At 43.5% G+C, this 18708-nt stretch overlaps 2 protein-coding genes across 3 annotated transcripts in view; one reads left to right on the top strand and one right to left on the bottom strand.

Moving 5' to 3' along the window:
* The window catches only part of LOC310777523 (tripartite motif-containing protein 3-like), a 28156-nt gene extending 15561 nt beyond the window's left edge, over window positions 1-12595 (top strand). For both annotated transcript variants that reach the window (XM_083637878.1, XM_083637879.1), the window contains exons 2-14: window positions 630-802; window positions 2265-2499; window positions 4455-4606; window positions 4737-4917; window positions 5202-5402; window positions 5867-6395; window positions 6997-7100; window positions 7189-7356; window positions 7461-7629; window positions 8714-8773; window positions 9038-9108; window positions 9685-9825; window positions 10388-12595. In XM_083637878.1, the coding sequence (XP_083494004.1) occupies window positions 657-802; window positions 2265-2499; window positions 4455-4606; window positions 4737-4917; window positions 5202-5402; window positions 5867-6395; window positions 6997-7100; window positions 7189-7356; window positions 7461-7629; window positions 8714-8773; window positions 9038-9108; window positions 9685-9825; window positions 10388-10540 (2310 nt within the window). In that variant the 5' untranslated portion in view covers window positions 630-656 and the 3' untranslated portion in view covers window positions 10541-12595. The remainder of the gene's footprint in view (window positions 1-629; window positions 803-2264; window positions 2500-4454; window positions 4607-4736; window positions 4918-5201; window positions 5403-5866; window positions 6396-6996; window positions 7101-7188; window positions 7357-7460; window positions 7630-8713; window positions 8774-9037; window positions 9109-9684; window positions 9826-10387) is intronic.
* A 448-nt stretch (window positions 12596-13043) lies between these two features.
* Window positions 13044-18708, bottom strand: part of frem2b (FRAS1 related extracellular matrix 2b) — a gene marked incomplete at its 5' end in the record, with an annotated part of 80508 nt that continues 74843 nt past the window's right edge. The window contains 2 exons of the mRNA XM_083637654.1: window positions 13044-15523; window positions 16244-16390. Coding sequence (XP_083493780.1) covers window positions 15017-15523; window positions 16244-16390 — 654 coding nt within the window. The 3' untranslated portion in view covers window positions 13044-15016. The remainder of the gene's footprint in view (window positions 15524-16243; window positions 16391-18708) is intronic.

Raw genomic sequence — 18708 nt, 5'->3', positions numbered from 1 at the left:
AGCGGATACAGCACTGCACATAATGTATATACACACTGTACAACACCTTTTATTATGCAGTCTGTTTCTGTCAATGCTTTCTGCTCTTCTTGTCATATACTCAACTCATATAGAGCTGAACGTGAACGTGACATCTTTTGCCCCGGGAGTGAGTTTCCCATTCATTTTCTCCATAGACACATTGAAAAATCCGTATATAACGAGTTTTAAGGCTGGAACGAAGCCAACCCGTGGCCAACTGAATCGTGAGTGACTATAAAACATTTTAGTTGTAGCAAAAAAAAAAAAAAAAAAAAAAAACACTGGGAAAAAAACAATTGTCCATTCCCCCCCCCCCCCCCCCCCAATCTTTATTTTTTGTTTTTGATTCAATAGGTCATGGCGTGGCTTGGTTCCAGCCTTAATACTCATTATATAAGGTTTTTTTAAATGTCTATGGAGAAATTGAGTGGGGAACTCACTTCCGGGGGGCAAGAAATGTCACGTGACTGTTGAGCTCAGCAGTTATTATTATGACTCATTTCCCCCTTGTGCTCATGTTGTGGATAAGTGATGACGCCCTCCTCACCCTGTGCATGTCTCCTCCTCACGTCTCTCTCCTCTGTCCATTTCCTTCACCCTGTGTGCAGGTTAAGTGGTTCCTGCGCCCTCTTTGAATGTCTCTCACTATGGCCAAGCGTGAGACCGGCAGCACCAGCCCTGTGGTCAGGCAGATAGACAAACAGTTCCTGGTCTGCAGCATCTGTCTGGACCATTATCACAACCCAAAGGTCCTGCCTTGCCTGCACACCTTCTGTGAGAAGTAAGTTTCACCTACTGAGCAGCCATTTTGTCCCGGAGAAACCAGAATTTCGAAAACATTTATCTTGTTATATTTCACTGTGCAGCACAATATTTCACAATGACTCGACTGTATATTTAGAAGCTGAGAAATCAGGATTTAGGTGTCCGGATAGTGCAGTGGCAGATTCCCTGCCTAGGCTAGTGCCTACCAACACGAGGGTCACAGGTTCGAGCCCCCATTCACCTTTTTTTCCACAGCAGCCATTTTGTGTCTCAAAGGCAGGAAGTAACACATGTGCAACCAAAACATTAACGAGGGCCCCGGGACTCGAACACCTAAATGGATTGGAAGTTGGAAACCCTCATTAATGTTTTGCCTGCACCTGTGTTACTTCCTGCCTTTTAGACACAAAATGGCTGCTGTGAAAAAAAGATTTTCTCCGGCTTGTTCGGGCATCCATACAGGCACAATTACCCATGTCTGTGGGTGGGAAGCCGGATTAACACCCAATGTACACCAGATGTGTTATGGCTGCGTTGTGGATCTGGTAAAACTGCCAGATGGACTCTCGCCCATGTTAATAGATGGGCAGTACATGCGGTATGGAAGAATTACACACCTGTTCCATTTTTGTCGGATCCCGCATTCGTCTGACAGATTACATGAGTGTGGGTCTACTCTTTTCGCAGCCGTACCAGAACCATTCCGCATGTTCCCGAGCTGGTGGACATTTACCCTAAGGGTATGTGTCCTGGTCGCTGCACTAGTGCCTCCTCTGGCACCAGATGGGCAGTGGGGGTGGAGCAACGACTGGGATAGCAGGGGGAATTGGCCACAAGAAAATGGGAGAGAAATCAGGATTTTTGTTACTGTCAAAATGATCAAAGATGCATAATTTTAACTATCAGCAGGACATTCTCTATAAGTGGATCACAGCTTATGGTGATGGTGATGGTTTCAAAATGATGTGCGATTATGGCACAAAATCACAGCAAATTAAGTCAGCCATTCTCTCATCATTGTGCCTTCTGGTCTGGATGATGTAAGGCAGCAGCCAGCGTGGCCACAGGAAAACAGACAGCATTCTTGATGGCCCAGCACTGCTGGCAGCAAGCAGAGGTTTCCACAGCTCTTCTGCTCCCACACCACACCACACGACACAGACAGTTGAGTTAAAGTGTTTTGGTGCGCTGTGTTACACCCATGTCTGCCATACCAGTCAGACAGTACGAGTTCGTATCACCAACATCTTATCAAACCAAGCATAAAATAAATCTTTGTTGGCATCTGTACGCCACGTTGACCCTGGTATTGGTTAACCTGACGCTGCCAGATGGGGGCGACATTGTTTTCACAACAAGACGTGTTGTGAAAACAATACCGCCCCCATCTGGCAGCGTTAGGTTAGGTATTGGTGCTACAGCCTCAACTCCGTCTCCTTCATGTTTTTGTTTGTACCTCTTGTCTTTGTGTGCTGTAGATGCTTACAGAACTACATCCCCCCTCAGTCTCTGACGCTGTCCTGCCCAGTGTGCCGGCAGACATCCATCTTGCCTGAGAAGGGCGTGGCTGCCCTGCAGAACAACTTCTTCATCACTAACCTAATGGAGGTGTTACAGCGAGACCCAGAGTGCAGCCAACCCGAGACCTGCAACGTGTCGGCCAGCGCGGCCGCAGCCTGCCAGCCGCTGTCCTGCCCCAACCATGAGGGCAAGGTGAGCTGCTTCCTGACTTAACAACAGGACTGAGAGGGTTGTGGAGTTCAGATTGATCAAAGATCAGCAACAACCTAAAGACAAAACATAAACACCATAATATTTGATATGAGCTACGTAGGCAGTGGTGTAGTGGTGCCTGGAGAAGTGGGTATACTCTTATGTGTCCAATTATGTGGTGTCACCATGGTGCCGACCTGGTGACCTTTGAGCAGGCACAGCTGGAGGTGAGGGTGGATCCCAAGGCTCTCAGCGTCTTTCTGGAGGCCAAGAGATGTCCTCGCAGTCTGGCCCACGTGTGTCGGATCCGGATCTGCGAAGCTCTGGGTGCACATCGCCTGAACCAAGTTCACTCCCTACCACTAACACAAGGACTTCGTGCTCCACCAAATCTGACTTGAAGGACTGTCGGTTTATTTTTCATTTCCCAGATTTAGTTCTTCAGTGACTCTGTTTCAAACAAATCCAGGACCAGAGATTAAACCCCTACCATCAGCATACACCACATGTAGCCAATTGTGTCCAGAGTCCCCGGCCCAGAATTTAGCGCACGTAGCATGCAGAAATTGTCATAATCCTAATATGATGTGAAGTTCAGTTAGCTTTGCACAGAAACAGCTGGTAGAAATACTTTTTACTTTTATACTTGATTACATTTCAGAGCCTGTAATTCTTTACTTTTACTTGAGTAAAGAAGTTGAATCAGTATTTCTACTTTTACCACAAAAGAATGTGTGTACTTTTCCCATCTCTGGTCATTTCAGATAACCACATGGCTATGACTTAGCTTATCACAAGGATGCCAGTTAGGAGATGAGCATCACTTTTATGGCATCAACATCCAAACCAGGAATACACTTATTTTAGCCTTATTCATTTGTACACATTAATCACCTGAAACCTGCTGGTCTGTCTCCCCTAATCTGACTCCTGCCTCCATGTGGCTCTCTGTTAAACAGATCAGTTCATGTTTTCAGAAGTTACAGGACTGATGCCTGTCTATAGGATACTTTTTAAAGACTATATTCAGTGAACTCAAAGACAATAATATAGGCTGCAGCACTGCAAACTATCTATTTATACAATTGGGTATGTGGACTTTGTCTGTTTCAAGTTCTATGTTCGGCCAGAGCTATGCCGTTTTACCTGCGATCGGACTGAAAGCTTCGAGGTGTGTAAAGGGCACCCGTGCGGGTGACCTGATAGATTTTCAAATTAGGCTAATTAGCTAATGATGTGATGTCATCAGTAATGATGTCATCAATGATGATATCAAAAGTGATGTCATAAGGGCGCGCATGCACTCACATGCACACACACAAGGAGGCATTGTGACAAGACTGATCAGTGATGTCACACACACACACACACACACACACACACAAGGAGGCAGTGATGTCATAGGGGGGCACACAAACACACACACACACACACACACACAGATGATGTCATCAGTATTATCATAATGTGGCGCACACACACACACACACACACACACACACACACACACACACACACACACACACACACACACACACACACACAAGGAGGCATTGTGACCTCACTGATGCAATAACATTTAGTGAGCAACACACACACACAGAGTCAATAAGGCAGGCCAATAGGCCCGGCGAGGCGGAGCTACGGGCAAGGCCGCGCAGTGGGCGAGCTGCTAAAGCTAATATTTAACTTCAAATTTATTGTTATCCCGAAGGAAATTGGGTTTGGCAGGCATCCGAAACACATGAGGACAAAAGAGATAGATAGCTAAATACCTCTTCACTCTCCTTGCCCTGCGCATCAGAAGTGATTCAGAAGTGGGTATACTCAATGCCGATTGAAAGATAAGTACAGTAGGTATACTACTACACCACTGTACAGTATGTACAGTATGTGTTTGTCCTTTTGATGAATATAATGTTCAGTTGTCTCTTGCTCCATTGCTCCCTCTGCAGGTGATGGAGTTCTACTGCGAGTCATGTGAAACAGCCATGTGTCTGGAGTGCACGGAAGGGGAACACAGAGAACACGTGACCGTTCCTCTGAGGGACGTGTTGGAGCAGCACAAGTCAGCGCTGAAAAATCAGCTGGACGCTGTGCGCAACCGGTACAGTGATGAGTCATGTTAATGCATCCAGAGACGCTGTATTCCTGGAAATATCAAATATGCTATTTTGCTATTTCTGAAAGTTTCTCTCTGTGTTCACCTTCTCTTTCTTCACTTTTCCTTCTGGCAGACTACCTCAGCTGACAGCCGCCATCGAGCTTGTGAACGAAATCTCCAAGCAGCTCACGGAGCGTAAGAACGACGCAGTGACTGAGATCAGTAACACTTTTGACGAGCTGGAGAAGGCCTTACATCTGCGTAAGACGGCTCTCATCACTGAGGTGGAGAACATCTGCAGCACCAAGCAAAAGGTCAGACTTTCCAAGAAGGCTGCACAAGATGGAAAACTGTCAAGTGTTTTGAACTGTTTCTGGATCTATCAAGGTTATTTCATGAAAGTTTTAGTCAGATTATCTCACTGCACTGGTTTCAATACATTTCACTTGATACATGCCAAGAAATCATGATTAAAGTAAATCTTGAAACAAGAAACTTTTTACTTACTTTTACCAAGTAAATGTCCTGAAGCAAGTTACATTCTCCTGAAGAAAAAAAAGCTGAAACCAAATAACTTGCCTGTGTGTGTGTTGATCAGGTGCTTCAGGCCCAGCTGACCTCTTTGCTTCAAGGCAAAGAGAACATCCAGAGCAGCTGTAACTTCACCGAGCAGGCCCTGAGCCATGGCAGCCACACCGAGGTGCTGCTGGTCCACAAGCAGATGGGCGAGCGGGTCAGCGCCCTGGCCAAGCACACCTTCCCCGAGCATCCCCACGAGAACGGACATCTGGAGTGCCAGGTAGGAGGGCTGGGACCATATGCCTATCTCCCCATTCCATACCATCACCATACTTGGGTGCCAATTCGATATGTATTGCGATTCTACAAGTATTGCGATTCGATATTCGATATCTATATAATTTGCCTTTTTAACACGAGACTGTGGGAAAAAGTTGAATCACTTCTACGGACTGTACAGGAGTCTATTTCCAAAAAATAATGCACATCACATCTCAGTCAGTCTGAGATTCTGAGATTGATTTCAGCAGCGTCATTGCTATACTGCAATAAAAGTGGTACATAGAATGTATGTATAGGCTACAATGTACACAGATGTGTGAATTGACATGGATATGACACGTCTGTAGCGCAAAAATATTATTATTTTATTCCCAAATCGATTCAGGAATAAAAAGATCGATTAAAAAATTGTGAAATCAAAAATGGTGATACTGAGGTGAATTGAATCCACCCCACTACCAGGTAGAGACGGACGGCCTGAGGCGCTCCATCCAGAACCTGGGAGTCTTGATTACGACGGGAGCCGTGGGCCACACGAGTGTGGCCACCGGCGAAGGGCTGCGACACGCCCTGGTCGGTCAGCACACGTCCGTCACGGTCACCACCAAGGACAAGGACGGAGAGCTGGTGAAGACGGGCAACGCGGGTCTCAGGGCGAAGATCGTCTCCGCCGACGGAGGGTCCACCGACGCTGAAGTGGTGGACAACAAGAACGGGACCTACGAGGTGGGATACACCCTCCGCTCGGAGGGAGAGTTTGCCTTCTCTCTGCTCCTGTACCAGCAGCCGGTGAGGGGCAGTCCGTTCCGCCTGCGCGCCGTCAAGCCGTCAGACGTCTTGCAGTCACCAGATGACGTGAAGCGCAGGGTGAAGTCCCCCAGCGGAGGAGGGGGGCACGTCAGACAGAAGGCTGTGCGCAGGCCCTCCAGCATGTACAGCACCACCAAGAAGAAGGAGAATCCCATTGAGGATGAGCTCATCTACAGAGTGGGTAGGTGTACCAGCTGCCAGTGCGTCAGCCAGGGGATAATTATGACTGATCTAACACTGAGGATTATTATGATAACCGCTGACCAGGCTATTATGAACTGTATTTTTCAACAGAAAACATGTTTGATCTTATCTTTGGATAGTCTGCTTCCCTGATAATTTATGAATAAAATATTCACTTTTAGCCCTCAACCCTAGAAAAAAAATCTTCCTCCATTTTAGTTTTAAGGTGGTCAAATATTATTACTTTCAAAATACAAAATCTGATGTATTATCATGTAAGGACAAAGTACAAAGTACTCCTCATTTATTTTGTTACTTGATTGCACCATCTTGATTCCAGTCATCTGGAATGGCCTTTTGTTGGCTACATACTGTACAACAGATTTTGCCTGCAGGAGCATTCTACCAGTTTGGGTAGCTGAACATATTTCTGGTATAAATAGACTGTTACCGTAATTAATTTCAACATATGAATCAAATGTACTTGCAAATGTTTGTAGTAGAGCCTTGGGGCTCTTCCCCATGCTCCCTTAGTGGTTTAGATCAAAGTGTCTCCCAAATGGCTTGCAGCCTGTCCTCATATTCTGTTTATCTGACAGGAACAAGAGGGCGAGATAAAGCAGAGTTCACTAACCTACAAGGCATCTCTACCTCCAGCAATGGGCGGATTGTAGTTGCCGACAGCAACAACCAGTGCATACAGGTCGGTGTCTCACTGAGTTGCAATGTTAAAAAATACATTAGTTTAATTCATAGTTTAGATTTGGAGTAACTGAAGAGCGGTTTTACAGGTATTCTCCAATGACGGCCAGTTCAAGATGAGGTTCGGGGTCAGGGGTCGTTCTCCGGGGCAGCTGCAGCGCCCCACAGGGGTCACAGTAGACATGAATGGTGACATCATCGTGGCCGACTACGACAATAGATGGATTAGCATCTTCTCCTCGGATGGCAAGTTCAAGGTGAGACGTCCCAGCTAGGAAAAAATAAATAAATAACGATTTGTGTTTCCTCCTTCAAACTTCAAATGTGTTAAATGACAAATCTCTCCCTCTCGCCCACACAGAGCAAAATCGGCGCGGGTCGTTTGATGGGACCCAAAGGTGTGGCGGTGGATAAGAATGGACACATCATCACCGTGGACAACAAGGCCTGCTGTGTGTTCATCTTCCAGTCCAATGGGAAGCTGGTGACCAAGTTTGGAGCCAGAGGAACATCAGACAGGCAGTTTGCAGGTACTGTGCAATATTCACTGATTACAAGCACCAGTGATTCTTTCATCAAAACTGACGTCTCTGAAAGCAGCGGATGGAGGTGCGTGCCACGTGCCAGGTACCATGGGCCAGATTTACAGACATTAGAGTGAAAGTCACACCCTCTTCCGGGTTTGGCATGGGACCTAAAGGATTTAATCTCCCAGTCATTTTTCCATTGATATATATATAGAAAAATAGTAGAAGGAGTTTTACCTGCTCAAACCAAGCGATTCCACTATATTCAGAATCAGGAGAGACCATAGAACATTTCACTCGGAACAAAGCGATTCACACACACACACACACACACACACACACACACACACACACACACACACCACCCCAATGCTCCCCCTTCCTTTTCCTTTGGATCTTTTTGGTCCGAGTGAAATGTTCTATGGTCTCCCCTGATTTTGAATATAGTGGAAGCTGAATCACTTGGTTTGACCAATTAAAACTCTCTTTATGAGGATTTTTCACGTCTATGGAAAAACTAATGGGGAATTATTCTAAATCCTTCAGGTCCCATGCCAAACCCGGAAGAGGGTGTGACTTAGGCACTCTATTCATGCTTCACAGTTTACAGGAATGTTCATTTGTACACGTTTCATTGATGTTTTATTGTAGCTATTCAGTGAGAAACATGTTTCTTCACATGCTTTAATTTGGCATCTAACTAATGTTCCATTTGTAAAGACATTGCATGTGTAGCAGATTCGTATTATCATTCACAGAGTTATGGGTTGGTTAAGTTATAGTATGCCTCAATATATCTTATGAATGCACCTGGTCATCACATTAATCCAGACAAAACTACAATGAAGCAAAGTTGTATGTTCACGGTTGCACTGTTGCATGAGAAAGATGCAATGATCCTTGTCTTTACGCCATTGCCTCTCAGTATTTTGAGGGAGTAACTAATAGGCTTTGCTTGCATTAGTATAATCCCTCATTGATATGGCTTCACTTGTTGCACCGACGGCTTGTCACAAACACTATTCGTGTTGAAACGGCGCCATTCTTTCAATTTCATTTCTCACATGCACTTTTTCTTTTCTTGTAGAAAAAAGTGGTGTAAACATTACACTGGAACAAAAGCTTAGTAAATCTGGCCCTGCTTTCAGTAAGTAATGAACTCACTGTGAGTGTGAACTAAGAAAGTCATCCTGACTCTTTTGCTCTCTCTTTGCTCTTTGTACTGTACATGTGACAGCTCTGTCTAGTCAAACGTCTCTTGTCCCCTCTCCACTCTGTCTCTCTGTTTCCAGTCTTTTGAAAGTGTCTCGCATTCAAAGTCCAAAAATAGCGTGGAACGTCTTCCTCTCATATATGTTGCAAAGCAGAGGATGACTCATCTTTCCTCTGTTTCCTACTCTGCTGCTCCCAGGTCCTCACTTTGTGGCCATAAACAACAAAAATGAAATTGTGGTAACAGACTTCCATAACCATTCAGTCAAGGTATGGCTTGTTGTGTGGATGTTGACATTGAATGTGTATATTCTTCATTGCAAATAGGTACAGTACATCAGGTTGCTTTCTGTGACATCAACATATCTGAAGATTTTCAAACTTGCTCCGCAAATTGCAAGTACTGTGAATAAATGGTTTACAGAGCAAATGTGGAATACCATTGAGATTCATATAGATTTAATTAGACAAGGATTGAATAATTAGACAAAGATGATACAGGCCTCACCAAGAGTTTCCCTGCTGTGCCTAATTTTTGTTGGGATTATGATTGGCAATTATTTATGCATCAGCTTTTTGTAGAACTTACATCTTTTATGTTAGAAGTTAACACATTTGAATGCTGTGATAAGTCTGCTGGTGAACCACTAGCTGCCATGGTGCCTGGCCTGCTGTGCTGTTTTAAATAATTCAAGTACCGGTAATGACCTTTGTGTCCCGTGGAGTCCCATTTGTCCTAACGTAGACCCATTACTTAGGCACAATCATCATGTGTCACAGTAGAGTGTCACTCTCCTCATGGAGAATAACTATCTAAACTGTTGGCTGTTTGGATCTGTCCTGCAGGTGTACAATGCAGATGGGGAGTTCCTGTTTAAATTTGGCTCCCATGGAGAGGGAAACGGCCAGTTCAATGCTCCAACAGGAGTGGCTGTGGATGCCAATGGAAATATTATTGTTGCCGATTGGGGCAACAGCCGGATACAGGTGGGCTTATGAAAAATCTGTCCCATTGAATGGATGATGCAAAGCTGTTAGTGTATCAGTTAGGGGTGAAAGTTATTGACTCCCCCCCCAAAAAATCTCATTGTGATTATTTAAGAATATTACAACTGCAATTTAAACGTTTTTTTTGTCATTCATTTAAAATTGAACTTTAAACTTTAAAATTGTAAGAAAAAAGAAAAAAAGGATGTTAGTGTGCAGGATTTTGAGTATGATGAAAGGTTTTCATCAATGTTGTACTTGATTAATGGAAACACCTTGTATACAAATACATTTTGGATGCCCATCTCCTTTAAGCAATTACTGTATATACAGCCTCTGCGATCTGGAGATTAGGGGTTTTGGGATATATATACAGTATTGTGTGTGTGTGTGTGTGTGTGTGTGTGTGTGTGTGTGTGTGTGTGTGTGTGTGTGTGTGTGTGTGTGTGTGTGTGTGTGTGTGTGTGTGTGTGTATATGTGTATATATATATATAGTATAGTTTATTTTTTATTTTTTATTCTTTTTCACTAAACCTGCCTTCTGTGTTGTGCTTCCCCCAGGTGTTTGACAGCTCAGGCTCCTTCCTGTCCTACATCAACACATCAGCGGACCCCCTTTACGGGCCCCAGGGCCTGGCCCTCACATCCGATGGTCACGTGGCGGTGGCGGACTCTGGGAACCACTGCTTCAAAGTCTACCGCTACCTGCAGTAGAGCGGCCCTTAACCGCAGACCGCTTCACCACCACACGCACTGAGCAACGACACAACCAATGTATTAACACAGGGTGGAATGACCTCTCCGATACAGCCTTTTGATGTGCACATCATCATTAGCCATCACTGATCTCCCAGATATAACGACGTGTCTGATCCCAACCTTATGATGTGCACTGAAGGCTATTTTTCAAGTTGGGCGGCGTAGCGCCGCTGGGACAAGTCATGGATGTAAAGATACGGACTGATTTTCGAGGGTGTGTACAGTAAAGAGTTTTTGTGTGTAGTACACTGTTAATGGTATTATAAAACCACAGCTCCTGTGAGACGGCCATGGTGAGAGATAGAAGTATAATGAGCCATAACTTGTCCAAATGCATGACGTTTTATTTGATCTTAAATGCCTGGGCAAGAACAGAGTTTACCCATTGGTTGCGTTTATCATAAACTAGTTAGTGCTTACAGTGAAATGAACAGCGCTACGCTTATCCAGCGATGAAACATACTTTCCCTCTCTATGAACTGACAACTTGCATAAAAATGTCACCTGTCACCACCATCCGTGCATTGATTTGCTGTATGTAATGTATATGCATAAATGTATATTGTGTATATTAGATCACTCCGTATTTACGTGTGCTATGATTTTCAAACACGCCTTTTGGCCATTTGAAGAGCAGCAGTCAAAGATTCCAGCATTTTAAACAAGTGTGTATGGCAGCTGTTAAAAAGTGTGCTTTTGAAACGAGCCCAGCACATGCTTGAAAAGAAGTGTCATATTTATTGCTAATGTAAGCAGCACAATAATCTTTTTTTTGTCGATATCTGTTTTAAAGAAAAATACAAAATGAAAAAAGGAATTGCTAATTTATTTTATTTTATACACTACAGTAGCTCAGCATTTACAAATTATTTTTCTAATTGATGCGTTTTTTTCCCCTCACACACCTCACACACCCTTTTCCCTCAATTTGAAAATTCGCTTTAAAGCAGAATTCACTATTCCCAAAATCTTTGATCCGTGTTTGTGTACATGAATGTCTTTTCCCCAAAGTTAGAAATTCAAAGGGCAAGATCTGATCTGGCATCATCAAAAAACAAATGTTCTTTGTCTAAAATCTATGATTTAATCTGGGATTATCAAAAGACATGTTTTTGAAGCTTCTCCATTTTGAACTGCAGTAATAAGAGGTTATTAGACTTGCTGCTTGTCTGATCGTTTACACTTAAATAAGCTTTATTAGATAAAACTGCTAACCATTCCAAACCAGAAAATGTATGCATAGCTCGGGGAAATCATCCAAAATTGGATCTCATATTCAATGTAAATGGAACCAGTGTTTTTTGGTGGTAGCCTAGCATAGTTTTTGTGGGAGACTTTGGGAGCTTTGGGAGAAACTTGTTGACATACAAATCCAGTCTGGATCCAAGATCATAGGAATTAATGGAATGGAATAAAAATCCAGTTTTAAAGTGTATTTTTGCTTTCAAATAGAAAACAATGTTGAACTTAGTAAATTTATTAAATGACATTTGCCAACAAATACATCTGGGATAACTCGGTCCACAGTTTAGAAGACGCTTGCATTAGACGATACACTACAGTTGTAGACAAAAAGCTGTTCGGTCTGAGTTTCTGCCTGTGCTACATAAATCCATGACTCTCCAGGAAAACTCTCTGTACCTACTAGCAGAGCTACTGCTGCTCTCACTCCCCCTGCTGTTAATTCTGTGTAAAGTCATAGAGAACCTGGTGCCACAGCAGAAAAAAGCGACCAGGTGCACCAAGAAGGCGGCCCCTCCTGGTCTGAGTTTGCGTTGCATTGTGAAATGGGCATCAAGCAGATCAATCCAGGAGGCAGCTTTTTTCTGCACCTGATCCACTGTCTGAATTGTTGCCAAACAGGAGCCCAGACATCTTTGCAGAGTCAGAGGCTCACTTTTTTGAGATGTGTTTGAAGCATTATTATTGTAGCTCTATGGCATTTGTTACACACCAACACCAACACATTTTGTTTTCTTTATGAATATGCACTGGTAATAAAAGCACATGGTTTACGGAGGTATTGTATATGCATATGACTATTCATTATGCCTGCTTGTTAATCACATCATTCTGCATTTAATCGATGACATAAAGGATCCCCCTGATGGCCATTTTGTTCAATAGGTACATTCACATTTTTGTATATGTTAAAAGTCAGTATGAAAGACAGGGTCAGTGGGGTTTGTAACCATTGCTCTAACTTTCAAACAATTATTTTATTTATCTTTCCTTACAATTATAATAGCTGTGGAAGTAGGTTACATGGAAAGGTTTGCAAGTGATTTTGAGTCAGTCAAACTATTTCAGAGAAATCACTTGGTGACCAATAGGCAAAACAGCAAACATGTTGAACCTTTCCTGACAGCATTACTCCTAAAGTGATCAAATGCAAATATGGTTCACTGAGAGAGAAACAAAATACAGTAATCATGAATCTCAAAATATTTCCTGGAAAAAATTATTTATTTGCAGACCACTTTGTGCTTCTGGTCTATGTTACAAATACTTACAGCACATATGCATTTTTGAACAATAACCATTCCCAAAACATCCAAATGGTATATTTATAAGTAATACGTATATACATACATACAAGTGCATGGAGAAAGGCTTAAAATGCACTCAACTCAAATCATTAGGGTGGAATAAAAAGAACCACAGTACATTGATACAGTGTCAAAATCTAGATTAAGCAAACTGTGCACTAAAGAAAAATCATACATGGGGTAAACATTACATGAAGGTATGATATCATAGGTTGCATAGAAAGTACTTTTTCACTCAAAACAAAATTGCAAATAAAACTGACATTTATAAAGTAGTGTGTGAAGTTAGATATGGTATGAGGTAATCTATATAGAGATAGTCCAGGTCTCCAGACTTTATGGCAATCCAGCACCTGGATCTGAAAAAACACTGTTACACAAATAGCTTGTATGATGTTTCTTCTTATGGGCACATTGTTTCAGTGCAAATGTGGCACATATAGAGTAAAATTACGAATTTTTCTTTTTTTGCCGGCACTAAGGAAGGATGCATCAATAATAAATAAATAATTCTAAAACTAATGAATCACGGAGAGTATCTCTGAGGCGATGATTGTGTGTGTAAAAAAATGTTTTTCATTCCCTTTAACTGTTTAATTTGATCAACCTTAAATGGTATTACAAGGTTTAAAAAAAATGATAGAGCACAGTCAACACTTAGCCGTGATGTGAGAGGGATTGGCAGTCCCATCTATCTCTACTAAGCTACAGTAGTCGACGCAAACGGAGTGGACCAGTTGTGTAAATAGCAAAAATAATCGCTGCAAATAGTGGAAATGGAACCGCTACTATACTACACTGTACATTGCAGACCAGCTGTCTTGAAATACTACAGGGTCTATAAATTTCACTTCTCTTATTTGATTCAGTGCTATGCATCAATTATAGGGGTTAACAACCAAATGTTTGGGGGTGGGGGGGGGGGGGGGGGGTGTTCTACTGAACAATAACAATTAGATACTGCTGCTGATAAATACTGTTTCTTCTGGGATATACTGTAAAAATACATAGTAAAACTGTTGGAAATACAGTAGGTTAGACACGTTTGTCACGATTCCATTCAAATCAGCATTTAAACATGTTTATACAATTTCACACAATCATAAAATACAAAAACAAATGCATGCAAAAAGAGAAGACAAAAAGTAACCATGAGCACAATTCAACAACGTTGAAAAACATTGGCCGTTAGAGAAAATGTCTTACTGATCAGATCACACAGGACGTCATGATAACATACATCCTAAAACCTTAACATCCAGTGATTTCTTAGGCACGTACTGAATCTCTTTATGCTCAAGAACAGACAAGCAGGGTTTTTCCCAGTGTAAGCAAACTACAGACAGTGTCTTGACACAGTGAAATAAACAGATAAACAACAACGTTCTGGTGGCAACAACTACTAAACTGCAAAATATCCTTTTCACACAGCGTCTCTTGACCTACTCCATAAAACACCAAATACCGTACAAAGTAAGAGGCATCTTCTGTAGCACCTTTGGGAACATAATATTTTTTTTTTTGGATCAACTGGCATTGAAATGCAAAGCGATAACGTGAGTGCTGACAACTTGACAAGTGCCTTTATAACAGATACTCACACAGTCAGTATCCCTGTCCTGTGTCCGGTCCGGTCCTGTGTCCGGTCCAAACGTCTCCCCAGCGGTGGAAGTGATGCTATATTTCAAGTAGATTTTGAATAGAACCAAAGCGCTTGTAGTTTGTGTTGTTTCACACTCCCCTCTTCAATTCTTCCTAAACATGAGGCACTTGCAAAACAAAAACAGTAACTCAAATCTCGATCAGTCAGTGTGTGTGTGTGTGTGTGTGTGTGTGTGTGTGTGTGTGTGTGTGTGTGTGTGCGTGTGCGTGTGCGTGTGTGTTAGACCTCGGAGCTGTCACTGTTCCCGAGGCCTTGCGTCACCATGGGCTCCGTGCTGCTGGAGCCCTTGGGTGCCTCCTTCTTCCCCCGCTGGGACCGGACCAGCAGCACCACCACGATGATGATGAGCACGGTGAGAAGCAGTCCGACGAAGACGCCAATGATCAGCACCAGTCTGTCGTCACCGCTGTCCCTCTGGTTGAGCTCGTGGGGCACCACCCCCCTGGTGGCGATCTCCCTGTCCGGGCTGGTTCTCCGCTGGCCGCTGCGCTCCAGCGCTATGTGCAGGATATTGGTGCCGCGGTTGTTGTTCGCGCCGATCTCCTCGACGAGGTTCGGGACCTCGTTGGCCGAGCGCCGGGCACGAGCCGGGCCTCCCGGAGCCAGAGCGCTGTGCTGGCTCAGCAGGTGGTACTCCACGCTCCTCTTCCCTATGCCGCGGTTGGCGTTGTCCCGGGAGCGCACGGTGTAGATGGTGTGGATGTACCATTCTCTTCCCGCAGACACCTGAGACAGAGGAGCGGCAGGCTTAGCCATTTGTGTTATTCCCACAGCGCTGGGGTCAGGGGATGCAAAAGTCAGGACAGTCAGTCAGTCAGTCAGTCAGTCAGTCACTCAGTCAGTCAGTCATGAACGTGAGTTTAGTGGGATAATGGCCATAGCTAGGGATAGGAAGGTGCTAGAGAGTGGGGATTCGAGGGGTGGGTAGGTGGAGTGGCTAGGGGGATATGTGTGGTGTTTGGGGGGGCATAAAGGTTTGCACTTGTTATATCCGTGGGTCATTTTATGGTGGAGCACCATGCAGAGCACCTGCTGCTCTTGCTGAGCCTTACATCATTGTAAGATACATACTTGAGGAAACTCCAAACTAAAACACTTTGACAAAGAAAAAAAACAGCTATTGGAGATGAAACTTTCATTTCTGTACCTCTTTTGATGTGTGGTGTTTTATTGTTATTTTTCCAGTGGAAAACAGACAATGTAACATCAGGTCAACACATTCACCCATTCTCTGGGAGCCATTGAAAGGCATTTTGGGAAATGTAGACAAGACAGGTTGATGAAAAGTGAGTACACTAAATTACAACACTTCCCAAAATACCAAGTTGAACATCACAGATTGAGGATATACAGTATAACAGTGTAAGAGTATCCGAGGGTGGATTTTTTTCTTTAGGCCTTCTTAGGGTGTGTACTGAGTGTGAGTCGTCTACTGGGCTTACTGACCTGGAAGAGCGCTGAAGAATCCATCCTGAAACCATCTGACCCAGGTTGTCTCACCAGAGCCAAAGCCCCAGCATCATCCACTGCCAGGAAGGCGTTGAAAGCTACATTACCAAATGAGCGGGCCTGGGTCTCCGGCTGTGCCTTGTCCTATGGAGAAAGGTTGAAGTTTGGAGAAATATTAGGGGTCATCCCTATGTTCCTTCAGTCATCTTCCCTTATGAACCCCCCCCCCCCCCCCCCCCCCCATCCAAATTAGGCCCTATAGAGACACTGCATGAAATAGGCCATGCCCATCACAGGGAAAATCGCTCCGTTCGCTCCCATAGAGACACTGCGTAACGCGTCATCATTCAGAAGCCACGCCCAAGACGGGGGAAAACAGAAACCCCCCCTCGAATCCTGGCGTTCTCCTATGTCACGTGCATGGTTGCGTGTTGCACAAAAAGATTGTATATACGGAAGATGAACACTTCAACTTACTTCCTTGACAGCTAGATCCACATTTTTCTTCTCGCCAATTCTCAATGGCTTCCTTGTTTTGCTCAGGAGTACAAAAAAACTTTAACTGCCGATTTTTTACATTTGTTGTCTGCGCAGCCCACTACACAACAGCTTTTAGCTATGTTTAATTCAAGGAAAATGACGCTGATGTGTGGAGATGAACGGAGCTTTTCCCCGTGATGGGCGTGGCCTATTTCATGCAGTGTCTCTATAGACCAGCGTCATTTCCCTTGAATTAAACATAGCTAAAAGCTGTTGTGTGGTGGGCTGCGCAGACAACAAATGTAAAAAATCACCAGTTAAAGTTTTGGAGTGTACATCTTCCGTATATACGATCTTTTTGTGCAACACGCAACCATGCATGCGATGCGATATTTTTTTTTGGTTTGCGAAGGCTGGAGGCACCCTCTCTGCCTGTGATTGGCCTAGCGTCAAACGTTCATCCAATAACATTCGCTTGGCTATCCTGCGTCTCTTTCTACAGTCTGTGGTCAGACAGACAGCAGTTTCGCTTGCTAGCATGCATGAAAGACGCCACTGTGTGTTTATGTTTTTGATATACCGTAGTCTGGTCTCTGGTTTATAATGCTGCCGCTACTCTTGTCTACAGACAAATAAAAAATAAAAGATAAAAAATTAATGAGAATTGATCAAGGGTTATATAAAAACAGTGTCAATGCTCATTTACTCATTCTAACACAAGAGTGACATGTATTTGGATTGAAATATGTATCAGTATGTGGTGTTTGCCCAGCCCTGGGAAATGCAGCTTTATGGAGTGGGATCACGTGGAGATGGTCTTCAGAAACTTTTATGAGATTGACAGTAAGTAAACATTGTTTCAGATACATGGTGTAGTTGTGGAAAAGTGTGTGAGTTTGGAAGAGGAGTGCACCACTAGGTGGAGACATGCATCCATAGCAGTGTTGATTTCGTAGACGAAAAATATGAGGAAAAATGTTAGTCGACTACCTATTTTCACTGGTGAAAACTAGACTAAAAATGTTAGGGAGGGACGAATTGGGAAGAGATCCAATCAGAAGAGAAGAAGAAGTTAAACATCTGTGTCTGTATTGCACATTCAAACCTTAAAACAATTCCAGAATATCAGATTAATATATCTTTACAATAAGTTTGGAAATTCTAATGAATAGTTATGGTTTTCTTTGACTAAGATGAGATGAAAATACTTAGACACTTAGTTGACGAAAACTTGACTAAATAAAATCAGGATGAGGTTGACTAAATATGATAAGAGCTTAAGAGGTAGTGGATTATAGCTCACTCAGATAAACATGTGAATGTTGTGTGATATGCAAAGGTTGTTGGTTCAATCCCAATCCTCAGGCGGAAGCCAGGCCAGCAACCAACAAACAAAACATACTTCCGATGTCAGTAAAATTTCAGCTCTCTGTCTCATAACCCTCAGCTCATGTCTCTGCAGAGGTCAGGGGGCGAGAACAGCCCCCCCCCCTTAGCTCCAGGTAGTGGCAGCAGAGCGGGAATCAAACCCACAACCTCTGACCCCGGTGTCTGTGTGTATTATTCCTTCACACCACCAGCTGCCCTTCACACTCACAGCTCTTCTCCGGGCGTTCTTGTCTCTTCCCTCTGCCTGTCACCATTCAAAACTGACTGAGGCTTGAACCCACGACCGCAAAAGCTGCTGAGGTCTCAATATTGCCAGGCAGGAAGCCTACTCTCTGTGCCACCAAGTCAGACTGATTGAACGAGGTTTTCTCAGGGCTTTAAATTACTCTTTCCTCTGGCTGTCGACATTAAAAAGTGACTGAGGATCGAACCCACAACCTCAAAAGTCATTGAGGCTCAAACGCACAAGCTCCAAACTGCTAGATAGCAATTCAACTTTCTGAGCTAGTGGATCATAGTGATTAAGACTATAAGATTAAAGTATAGTCTTTATGCATCTTAAAATATGTTTTGAAGGGACCTTTTAAGTTGAA

Source organism: Poromitra crassiceps, assembly GCF_964638095.1.
Source record: "Poromitra crassiceps genome assembly, chromosome: 5".
Lineage (NCBI taxonomy): Eukaryota > Metazoa > Chordata > Actinopteri > Beryciformes > Melamphaidae > Poromitra > Poromitra crassiceps.
Note: the sequence above shows the minus strand (reverse complement) of the source record. Positions and strands in the feature narration are given on the sequence as shown.